Source organism: Anguilla rostrata, chromosome 12 (assembly GCF_018555375.3).
Source record: "Anguilla rostrata isolate EN2019 chromosome 12, ASM1855537v3, whole genome shotgun sequence".
Classification (NCBI taxonomy): Eukaryota; Metazoa; Chordata; class Actinopteri; order Anguilliformes; family Anguillidae; genus Anguilla; species Anguilla rostrata.
The window spans coordinates 97,522-110,215 of NC_057944.1; the positions used below are offsets into that span (position 1 = coordinate 97,522).

General features: G+C 38.6%; 1 protein-coding gene across 6 annotated transcripts in view; it reads right to left on the bottom strand.

Annotated features, from left to right (window-relative positions):
* Positions 1-12,694, bottom strand: part of entr1 (endosome associated trafficking regulator 1) — a 63,140-nt gene that overhangs the window by 27,865 nt on the left and 22,581 nt on the right. For 4 of the 6 annotated variants that reach the window (XM_064302818.1, XM_064302817.1, XM_064302819.1 and 1 more), the window contains one exon: positions 9,060-9,434. The exons of the other annotated variants lie outside the window; for them this stretch is intronic. In XM_064302818.1, the coding sequence (XP_064158888.1) occupies positions 9,060-9,434 (375 nt within the window). The remainder of the gene's footprint in view (positions 1-9,059; positions 9,435-12,694) is intronic. 6 annotated transcript variants of the gene reach the window in all.

Sequence of the window (12,694 nt, forward strand, 5' to 3'; positions counted from 1 at the left end):
GTCGATTAAGTTTTGCGTTGATCTAACTTATGGTGTGGGCGTTATGGCCTTTTACGCATTACCCTTTGTTATAGCGCCACCATCTGGCCGACATACTTGATTTTTAGTGCCTGAGTAGTGGGGGGCCATAGGAACCCACCTGCCAAAGTTGCTGAGTCTCAGACACTTTTAGTGGAGAAAAATAATAATCCTAACAGATACAATAGGGTTCCACCAGCTTTGCTGCTTGGACCCCTAATAATCCTAACAGATACATAGGGTTCCACCAGCTTCAGCTGCTTAGACCCCTAAACATTTTGGGACCACACAGACACTGCATCGTTCAGGAAGGAGGCACAAATTAACTCCCAGGGCATAGAGAACCTTGGTCATAAATGTTCAACTGAACCCCAAGACAACAACAAAGGAACTGGTGAAGGAGTTGGAGGCATCGGGTACATCCACCATTAAGAGAATCCTACATTGCCATGGCCTGAAAGGCTGTTACAGAAGGAAGAAGCCCCTACTCCAAGACCAACATACAAAAGCCAGAATTAAGTTTGCAGATGAGCACTAGGATGAAGACCTAGCCTTTTGGAGGAGTGTTCTCTGGTTAGATGAAACAAAAAATGAACAATTTGGCCATAATGATCAGCACTATGTATGGAGGAAAAAGGGTGAGGCCTTTAATCTGAAGAACACCATCCAAACTGTGAAGCATGGGGGTGACAGCATCATGTTGTAGGGGTGTTTTATTCGAAAAGGGACTGGTTCACTTCAGAAAATAGATGGCATCATGTGGAAGGAGGACTATCTAGAAATACTGAAGCAACATCTCCAGACATCAGCTAGAAAGTTAAAACTTGGTTGCAACTGGGTCTTCCAGCAGGACAATGGGCCTCATTCACCAACCATTCTTAAGAAGAATTTTCTTCTTAAAACCCACGTACGCAGTTTTCACGAAGTTTCTGACATTCACCAATGTTTTCTTATTTGGGATTTCTTCTTAGGTAAGAACAGAATCTACGCACACTCAAGAGCACACTTACGCACATTTGAGTGCTGACATGTTTGTGCAAAATAATTGGTTATTGCGTTATCTTCAATTCTACAGTTGTAAAATATTATAGGATTTAAATTACAATAATATTTTTATAATTTATAATATTTTTTACTAATTATTTTATTAAAATAAAATATACAGATTTTATTTGGTGGGGGGTGACACCAAAATGACCGGCAATAAATTTATTGTGCAGTTTTTCGTGTAGCGACTTTACTCCGATGCAGCTTACTGCCGGTTGATTTAATTAGCGGTATTAATATGATGAGAAGCGCTTTGTTGTTTGCATGCATAACACGCAATTCCTTGCGCTCACGCCCACCAGCATTTATTTTTTTTGCCTCAGAATTTACATCAAACCATTTTTTTCATCAGTTGTGTGCCCTTCTCCGGATACAGCGTTCACTGAACGAGTAATAGCATCCCATGCATCTTTTTTTGTGTTATTTTACATCCACTACTGACGCTACTAAATATGACAGGTGGCTTGCTGTTCACTTCCCACAGCAATGTCTCCACTTCAGAACTACTGAAGTTTTTCTTTCGTTTGGAGTCCGATGCTCCACCGTCTTTAGATTTTCGTTTGGGCATTATTGACTTTGTTCGCTCTCAACTTTTCTTTTCGATTTCTGTGTGTGCATACGGCCCTTCAGTTTCATGTCCTTTTATGGAGATTGGCGGGGTGTTTACCTATGCTAATTAGGAACAACTGGCACACGCTTTACATTTACGAGGACAATGGGATTCATCATTTTCAGAACACGTGCGAGCAATTCTGCGGTTTAAGAACACGTGGTGAATCTGACGTAGACTTTTCTTAGGATCTTTCTTAAGAACAAATTTAAGGAAAAACTTAGGAAGATATTGGTGAATGAGGCCCAATGATCCTAAGCATACCTCCAAAGTTCTAACAAAATGGCTTAAAGACAACAAAGTGAAAGTATTGGAGTGGCCATCACAAAGCCCTGACCTGAATCCCATAGAATATTTGTGGACTGAACTGAAAAAGCATGTCCCAGCAAGGAGGCCCACAAACTTGATTGAGCTACACCAGTTCTGTCAGGTGGAATGCTCAAAAATTCCTGCAAAGTATTGTGGGAGGCTTGTGTAAGGCTACCCCAAGCGTTTGATTCAAGTTAAGTAATTTAAAAGGCAATTAGGTATTATTTTGAAATGACCTCTTATGGAAATAAAGTAGATACCCTAATTGATTTAACACAGGAAATGTATTGTCACATGAAATGTGTGAAGTAGTTAAAAATTTAGTTAGAATTTCTTTTGGCTTCAATTGTATGTAATGAATCGATAAGTATTGTGTTTTGGAATTTATTTGAGACCACAGTGCATGCCGAATATTTTTTCTTTGCTACAGTATACAGAAATATTTCAAAGAATATTTAGATCAACTGTTTTAATCTATTATTAATTATCCAATACATTATGATACATTTAATAGTGAGAATCCTGTTTTAGAAACAATTTACTAGGCATTTCATTACTTTTAGCAAATTTTAAGCAAGATTTTTTAGGTTCGCCAAAGATGTTTATGATGCCTCAATGGTATTATTAAACTTAAAAGTTAAGTTATTGATATTTATAATTGTCTTCCACCAGTGATTTTAATTATAAACATACCCCATCACAGTAGATATTATTTTGCCAACTGGTAAACCTATTTTTGAGCAATGTCTCTTTTTTGTTTGTTTTGTGATCTTTATCACGTTATGTGTATCTCAGATTTTTGTGACAGTGACATCGCATCACTGTCTTTGTAACTTAGGAGGTGTAGCTAGCCCACACTGCAGCTAGCAAGCTATGTAATGAACAGTGATTGTAATCTAATGGTTCGTGCAAGCCCGCTGCTGTGCCAAGAGTGATTTCTACAAGTACTCTCATTTATTACCGCTTTGAATCAAATATTGAGACATTAACTACACAGTCTGTAGAAATGTAACCCTTTCCTACTGAACAGTTAAGCAAAGTTCTACCTTCTAGCTATTTAGACTTCCTGAATAAGCTGAACCTAAATGATTGTAGTGCAGAAATCTTGAAATTAATTAGTGAGAAGTGCAACCCCTGTGCTGGGTCCCCGTAACCACTGCTCCTGCTTGGTCTTGAATTTCTCCAGGCAAGCCAACCTTGAACTCCTTAGGAATGAGGAACTAAATGGAGAGGTTAGAAACCTTAAACAGCAAAATGGCAGTATCCTGAATGAGCTCCTTTCAGTTAGCAAGAAAGCGATGCAGTATCTAGAAGACTTGCATGCAGCTGAAACAAAGCTCTGCTCTTACAGGGACAAACCAAGTCGACATGGGGACGCATCCAAAACCACCTAACAGTGATGCACTGGAAGTCCCATTTGACAACAGTCCATTGCCTCCTCCACCTTTTTCTGTACACACATCCCCAACTTACAGCATAGGTTCAAACATGGAGACCACCCATCCTCCCTCAATAAGGCAACTTACTGTTTACCTTGCGAACAGGGGAAAGAGGGGTCCAGTTTTGATTCAGGTTTCTCTAGTCAGTATTTGTCTGCATCCTCTGACAGACTTTTCTATCTGTTCGGATCAAAGGTTCCTGACCAATCAGATGGAGGTGCACCTGTAGCTCCTTCCCTGTGCCATTTCCACATACCTCCTATCACAGGCAGGAAGGAAGGCAGGGAAACCCTCCAGATTTTAATAAAATTTCAGTCTTGCCTACTTTAGATAGACAAACACATGGGAAGGCAGAAGGTCTTCGTTTGAAACACCTTGAGCAGATCGCTAAGGATGTTGATCACTTTGACCCTGAAACCCCCAATTAAAACAGACCTATTTACAGCAAATTAATGATGCTGTCGCCGACCTGACCCAGGCAACTGAACAAGAGAAGCTCAAACTCATCTGGAAGACCTCCTCCAGAGAAATTTGCATGTTCATTGGAGCACAACCTCCCTCCATCTGTGACAATTACTTCGAGCTCTGAGAAGCACTTGTAGCGGAATATTTATGTTTGATTAAGCAACAGCCATGATTCAAGTCATAGCTGTAAAGCATAGTCACACTAAAAGCCCCAGGGAATACTTTAAGCGTTTGAAACATGCATTCTTCCAGGGTAGAAATGGACCTGGTTTAGAGGAAGATCGAGCATTCAAGTCTTTCTTCCCACCCAACCTCCACCCCTGCATCCGAGCCCATGTTGTTTTGTCCACCAAGAAAAAACAGTCAGTGCGTGAACTTCAGTATATGGCCCAAATTGCTTTGGACCCCTTGCGCATTGTGCTGGCAAACACGAGAGTGACAAAGCCAAAGAGAGTCCAAACGCTCCCAGTAACTCCCTAACTATCTCCCAGTGCACAACATCAGAGCCTAAAGCTGGTTTTACACGGTGAAGCTTTCACATAACTAGTTGCAGGTTGCAAATAGCATGAAACATAATTTCCATGCAACTTGACAGTTACATGAAGCAATTCAAAAATAATCAAAGTCCCATGCAACACACTTGATTTAATAGTTTATTTCACTAAGATTAGGAATTTAATAACCTAAGGCTGGCTTTACACAGTGACACCTTCACGTAACTTTAGTTGCTTGAAACTTAGGTGAAACTAAGTTGAAATTGAGTTGCATGGTGTAAAGCCCTCTGCAACGCACTTGAAACTTGTCTGAAACTCAGCCGCAACAGTTGCAAAACTCTAAACTTTGTGAAACTAGTTTCATGCAACAGCCAATAAAAACGCTGATAATGTGGCCAGGAGATGATGTCAAACTACTGTTGATGTGATATCATTTCAACTGATTGATTTCAACTGGACAACGTGGCTTATCACCAAAATGGACAAAATAATAAAACAGAAGATGGTCTCTTGGACACTTCAGAAGGAGTTTGTACATGATTCCCAAGCTATTAATCAGGTTGTTATATTCCCTCCTTTCAAGTCGTACCTAACCCTGCTACTGTATTATCTTCTATCCCAGCATCCACCATGCATTTTCACATCCCCATTCATCCTGACAGACAGTAAAGTGCCGTGAAAAAGTATTTGTTTATTATTGCATATTCTCTTCCCATGGTAAGAATACAAAACACAGGCCCAAGTTACTTAAAAGAATTTAGGAAGCATTGGGTAGTAGCATTGCTTTGGAATACAGCATGTTTCATTTGTGTTAGCTAAGGTAGCCAATATTGTTTTAAGAATAATCCAGTCCAAAAAGAACTAAAATGCGTTCTAGGAACTCATATAGTAATCCAATGAGGAGAGCAGGAAAAGGGTAAAGTTAAGAAGCCTTTATTATAATGGCTAAATAAACTAAAAAGCCAACATGTTTCGATCGAGAACCGATCTTCATCAGGGCATACGTGGCAAACAGGTGAGGCCTTACCTATGTAGACAGTGTATCCAATGGAAAAACAAGGTAGAGATCACATGGTAGAGTAGGCTTACGTGGCAAGCAAGTGAGGCCTTACCTATGCAGACAATGTTTAAACAAGGTAGAGGTCACATGGTGGAGAAAGCTAAGCACAGGAAAGCAAAATGAATGTGAGAAATATATATACACAATGAAAAAAAATAAAATAAAAGTAAACAAATAAATGGATGGAAATATATGTATATGTAGCATGTACATATATGCAAACAATAATAAAATTACAAGATAAAATCACTAAAAAGATATGAAATCAATATCCTCACTAAGGCCTGGATAATTTAGAGCATCAAATGTATGTATCCAAAAAGTCCCCCTTTGGCTGAGTTTTCGTATTCTATCGTCCCCTCTAATGGAGGCTTTAATATGCTCAATGCCTTGAGCGGCACACAACAAAAGTGGTATTGCAATTAATAAAATCTCTCTGTGTGTATGTTTTCTGGGTTTTAAAATCAGTAAAAACTTTAGTTTGCAGCACATTGACACAGTGGTTACAATTCATGCATTTGTATGTGCTAGTTGGTTTCTGAAGCCAAGTCTCTTTTTTCTCCGCTGGGAGGTAACTATGGACAAGCTTGTCCCTCAGTGTGGGAGCGCGTCTGAAAGAAACCAATGGGGGTTCCGGGAAAACATTACGGAGTATCGAGTCACTTTCAGTGATGGACCAATTGGATTTAACAATGCGTTTAATGTGTTCTGCATGGGAACTATATTTAGTAACAAAAAAAAGGTTGAGATTGAGAATGTGTGTGACGTGCAGTTTTACTAAGAAGATCAGTACGATTGAGGGAACGTGCTCTGTCGCGCCCCTGCGCAATGACCACAGGTTTGCAGGCTCTGTCCTTGAATCTTTCGGACATAATGTTAGCCTGTTCTTCAAAAACCTCTTCCCTATCGCATATGGCTGCTGTAATTGAGCATAGGTTATATAATTGTTTAGATGCGGGGGGTGAAAAGAATCTGCTCTCAAAATGGTGTTGCGTGATTTTCAAAAAAACATCTTCATCTTTTGAAATAGTAAGATCCAAAAAATCAATGTTGTGAATATTCAATGGACAACTTAATATTCTCATTGATGGGGTTGAGATGTTTATTAAAGTCCAACAACTGATACTCATCTACGTCGAATACAAACAAAAAATCATCAATGTAGCGACCTTACCAAGTAGTGCAATTATAAATAGGATTAACAGGATTTAAAATATACTCCTTTTCCCGTAGACCCAAATATAGGCAAGTGTAATTGGGGGAAATGCAAGAACCGATCGGAACACCAATCTGTTTTTAGTACAATCTGGCTTTATCGACAGTTAATTGATCCAATAGGTGGCAGAATAAGCTTTCTAACCATGTATTATATGTCTAATTTTACTTTTGAAATAGCGTTTTATAGCTCAGCGTAACTGGAAGGTGTGTCTCATTATAGTTGCATTATGCATTCAGTCTGTGGTAGCAGTAAAAGACACTGCACGGGGTAAAATTTTATCGATGGCTTTCGTTATTTCTTGGAAAATACTATTATTCTTGAGAGCATGGCTAAGGCATATGTTTGCTGATAGACCTAGCTGATATACTGTTTTCTGGGCTAAGTTAGAACTGGGGAGCGACAGGATTAATTCTGTCTCAGTCTCTTCTTCTGAACACAGATAAGATTTCATCATCAAAATGTAAGTGTTACTGCTGAAAACATTTCGGTTTTATATGTCATTTTTGAAAGTGAGTGTCTTTAAATAGGTTAGCGGTATTTTAGAATGAGGATATTTCACACTGTAACGTAATCGGTCGTTGGTTTGCTTGTAGTTTGTGTTTAATGTATGTACCAGATATGACCTCAACTGGAACACTGCCAAAACGTGGTGCACGGTTGAATATTGTTTTAATGTGGTCCCACCCCCATACATGAAAACATCACACACTGTAGACTAGAGTACAGAAAACATACGAGAGTTAATGATCACACACTTAGGTACTGTACCACAGTATGATAATATTTTTGCATTATTTTTTAAATCTGATATCAATGTTTCACCTTAAACCTTCATAAGGGGCACATGTATATGCTTTATAATGGAAAAAAGAAACATTTTATTAATTTTGGATAGATTCTGGAAGATTCCTGAAAGACATCCAGAATCTCTCCAAAATTAATAGGACATGTATAGTTTAACCTGGTGTATATTTGCAATCTCTCAGTATTTCATTGAAGACTAAACTAGACATACCGCCTCACGATTGTATGCCTCCACCAACAAGTAGCCAGTTTGTATATAAAATGTCATCACTTCATCATTTTATCCTATTAGACATTTGTGTGAAATTGTGTCATAATTAGCGTATGAATTCTTGTGACTTGGGCCAAAAACATGTTTTTTGACCTTGACCACCAAAATCTAATCAGTTCATCCTTGAGTCCAAGTGGATGTGTGTGCCAAATTTGAAGAAATTCCCTCAAGGCATTCCTGAGATATCGCGTTCACGAGAATCGAGACGGAAGGACGGACAACCCAAAAACATAATCCTCTGGCCACGGCTGTGCCTTCGCGGAGGCATAAAAAGAACAAATTTAGATTTTTTGCCTAGACAACTGAATTTGTGGCACTTTAGTTCACATTCATAATTTAAGAAGAAGTAATCTAAGTTAGTATTGTAAATGGTACAAATGTCTTGGTTCATGTAAGCCATTTTTCAAGTCTCAATGCTCACATCTGGAGTTATAAAGCTTTAAATAGGGTACCCCCTAAATGGGCAAGGATTGGCCAGATTTGGCATGAGCGCTAAGGGGTAAACAATGATAACATTTCATCATTGCTATGCAAGTATTACTGCTCAAAATATTTCGGTTATATACGTTATTGTTGAAATTGAGTGTCTTTAAATAGGTTAGTGGTATTTTATAATGATGATGTTTCACACTGTAATAAAAGCATTCGTTGGTAGTTTAGTAGTTTTTGTGATGCATGCAACAGTGATGACGTAAGAGTTGGAACATTGCCAGAACGTGGTAATGTTTTCATGTTGTCCCAACCCCATACCCTAAAACATACGAGAGTACAGAGTACAGAAATACATATGAGTTAATTATTACAAATTTAGGTACTGTACTGAATTGTGTGACAATGTTTTTGCATTATTTTTTAATCTGATATCAATGTTTCATCTTAAACCTTCCTAAGGGGCACATTTATATGATTTATAATGGACACAATTTTTGCATTTTATGGGGTTGCATTTTATTCATTTTTGGAGAGATTTTGGATATGTTTCTGTCCCTAGATATTTTAGACCACTGTACTCATGGAAAGCTTCTAATTCCCACTTGAATGGACAGTACATTAGTCAAATTTGCAGACGATACAAAATCGGAAGGCCCGCTAATAGTTTGGAATCTATTAAAGTAATCAAAGATGATTTAAATAAAATCCAGAAGTGGGCAGAAACCTGGCAAAAGAAATTTAATATAGCCATATATGAAGTTCTGCATGTGGGAAATAAAAACAATATGTACACACAATGTTTCAGAGGTACTCAAATCATCAACACGAGAGAACATAACATAATTTTGATGTTGTACTCTGCAAAAGCACTATAATAATTAAATCAATCACCTTTTGTTGGTCCCTGCTTCCATCCATTGGTGTCTCCTGGTCTCTGTCATGGGTAGGAGGGCTCCTCTTGGGTTCAAAGGCCTCTTGTAAGTATGCTCTGTCTAGCTGTGACAAAACTGTTGGGTGTCTCATTTTCTCAGCGGATACGCATAGTGGGTCAGTACATTCATTATCCGCTGTCACACAGAGTTCAAAGCCATGTTCTTCCAATATGGCTGATGACTCATAACTCTCTCTCCATTCCTTCCTCTCACCGTCAGTAGACTGTAGGAATGATGCAGAGTCAACCAGGAATGGATCTAGCAGGTGAGGGGCACAATGCTTCAGAGAGGAACAGGCTCCCTCATCCACCAGTATACTTTCACTTCCAGTTTTCTGAAAGGCAAAAATTAACTTCTTTATAATTCAGTGTACACATAAAGTTTAACAAAGTATTTGATACTCAGTAGGGGATATATCAGCAGTCCATCTGGCTCTATTTTCCGGTCGGTGCATGCCGCATTGTGAGCCACTGCACAGGCAAAGTGGTCTTTTCATCATGGATTCTCATACGGTGAAGCTGTTTGGTAATTTCTTGACACACAGTGTGAGAGGAGAGCCGTTGTTGGGTGAGTCAAGATTGAGCAGAGCATTGCAATTTTGGTATTAACCTAGTCTGCAACTTGAGCCCACACCACCCGCCTCAGCCCAACCCACAGCCCAAGTCTATGGTGCTAGTTGCAGTCCAGTATACAGCATGTTGCTTTTTTTGGAGCTTTCCCATGCAATATATGTATGATTATACCCTATTCAAAAGCCAATCAACAATTCCTTTTGATCATATGCTGTCAACTTACATAAATAAGATATAAATCCTCAAGCAGGAAAAATGCATTCTTTAATACCTGTATTTATTATTGTTTTTAGTTTTTTATGGCTGTTCTTAAGATAAACTGTGGTCCCTGGACGCAATGTTCCTTTTTTTTTTAACACCCGTCTGTAATCAGAAGAATGTCATAATTACGATTATCAATATATGCTGTTCAATCGGTTGTGTTGTACCAATTGATGGTGTTGAAAGAAAAAGGCAGCTTTGGTGACTGCATTAACTCACATTAGTGATTTTTGTCTATTCAAAAATATTATTCTGTCCAAATGTCTGATTGCATGCTTAATTATTCATAATGTATGAGCATAATATCAATGCATACTGTTGCAAGATAAAATCATTCTTCAATAGTTGTTGATTTGGCCGTTTAAATATACAACAAAGCTTGTTCCTGTATGGGCTATTTCAGTATATGATGGGACTTTGTTTCATTATAATATAAAAGACAGAAGACACATTTTTCTACCTATCCGAACATTTAAGTGTCAACCTGTAGACTTTCCGAAGCTATCATTACAATTTCATACCCTTTCTGGCCTAAAACAATAGGACTAAATAATTAAGCTTACTTAGTTATTGATTTTAGACACAGGCCTCAGAAGTCTGATGTAACACAGAGCAAAACCTTTACCCATATAGACATTTCCAGATGAAAGGAGAATATTTCTGTGCAGAAAATGAATGGGAGTGTATGCACATTTCTCTTAAATGGCACTGGATCCACTGAATTCCGATGAAGCTTCCAAGTAAAATAAATATTTTAAGTTAACACTGCCGCAAATGTTGTTTACATCACAGCTAGCGTGGGAGCTTTTCAAGCCTTTTCAAGGCTACCATTAGCCAGCAAAAAGTTTAAAGAAAGTACTTGAATGGGAACTGCAAATGAGAACAGCAAGAATACCAACAAAGTTATTTACAATGAAATATATATATTGCCGGACAAGTAAGGATTAATTAAGAATATGTTTCTTTTCTGAATCCAGCGGTTCCAACAGTCAATGTCTTTGTTAAGATGTTCAGCACTTTGAATACTGAACCAAGCGATATTGCGTGCTAGAACCCCTCACTTAACCTACATGTAAAATATATTTTATTTGATTTAATTTAATAATTATGTTTAAAATTAGAATTATCAATTAAATCGCTGAATTCTTTGATAGGTCAGTTTGATAGATTGTCTGCCTAGATTAGGGTATCAGTGGATTTTATATTGCCCCAATCACATTTTCTTTGTGATTCTTAAGATTTTCTTCTTATTCACTGATTGCCTCTCTAAGGCCAAAATCTAAACACTACATATCCTACAATATAACTGTAGAAAATATTACTACATTAACGGATAACAGAAAATTGCTTACACACATGAATGGTAGCTGGAAATATAGCCCTGCATGTGATTTTGAAATTGCGTGAGGGGTCGCTACCCACTTAGCTGTTAGTAATTTGTTCATTTACATAGATTTTTTTAGATTATAAAAAATGAGTGAAAAGCATTTTTATATATACACTGCCTGGCCAAAAAAAAAAGCGCACACTAATATTTCGTTGGACCGCCTTTAGCTTTGATTACAGCGCGCATTCGTCATGGCATTGTTTTGACAACCTTATGCAACGTCACAACATTTATTTCCATCCAGAATTGCATATTGACGACGGGAAAGTCAAACCACTCCGTAAAGTCTTCTCCAGCACATCCCGAAGACTTTCAATGGGGTTAAGGTCAGGAATTTGGTGGCCAATTCATGTGTGAAAATGATTCCTCATGCTCCCAAAACCAGCCCGATGAATCTTGGCATTGTCGTCCTGGAATATGCACGTGCCGTCAGGGAAGAAAAAATCCATTGATGGGATAACCTGGGCATTCAATACATTCAGGTACTCAGCTGACTTCATTTTATTGGGGCATAACGTTGCTGAGCCTAGACCTGACCAATTGAAGCAACCCCAGATCATAACACTGCCTCCAGAGGCTTGTACAGTAGGCACTGTCCAAAAAAATTCAAACGGCGACTTTTTTTTTTGGCCAGGCGGTGTACAATCTGATCTGGAGTCCCAGAAATACTACCAAATCCCAAGTGAATGACGACCTGACTTCTGAGGCCCATTACACCTTGTTTATTATTAGCGTGATGCTTTATCAATATCAATACAAAATCGATGTTCAAACAGCAGTGGTAGACTATGGGAAGTGGCAGTACCCCCTAGGCACTTTGCACCCCGCTCTTAAAGGGAATTTAAAGAGGTCTTTTGAGTGAATCATGAGTGAATCCAGCTGCAACACACCCACTAATAATATATTCAGCATAATCCAGGCCATTTTCCACGAGCCGTGCACTTTGAGCTGTGTGCTCCTTGCCTCGGGTCATGATAATTCCAAGATTCAACAGCCACACCCAATGCGGCCACACGCTGCACCCATTGACTGTGCCAATGCGCCATGTGACACTGATTCCAGAAAATATAGCCCATTGTTCGATATATTGCTCTTGAGCATTCTAATTTGCCATTTCATTGTTCATGTTCATTATTGAATTGGGATGGCAGGTATGCCATCCAGCCAAGTTATGCCTTGGCGGGACATGCCCCATACTTATACAGCACCAAGAGTCTGGCATTTTTCAGGGTTCCCCACAGAAATAACTGCAAGAGCCACAGACACTCATCCCTTAAAAACATTAATTTCTGTACATTCTAACACCATTTCAACAGACAGAATTCATAAACAACTTCCTATGTCCACACGATGAAGCCCCAGACTAAGGGGATT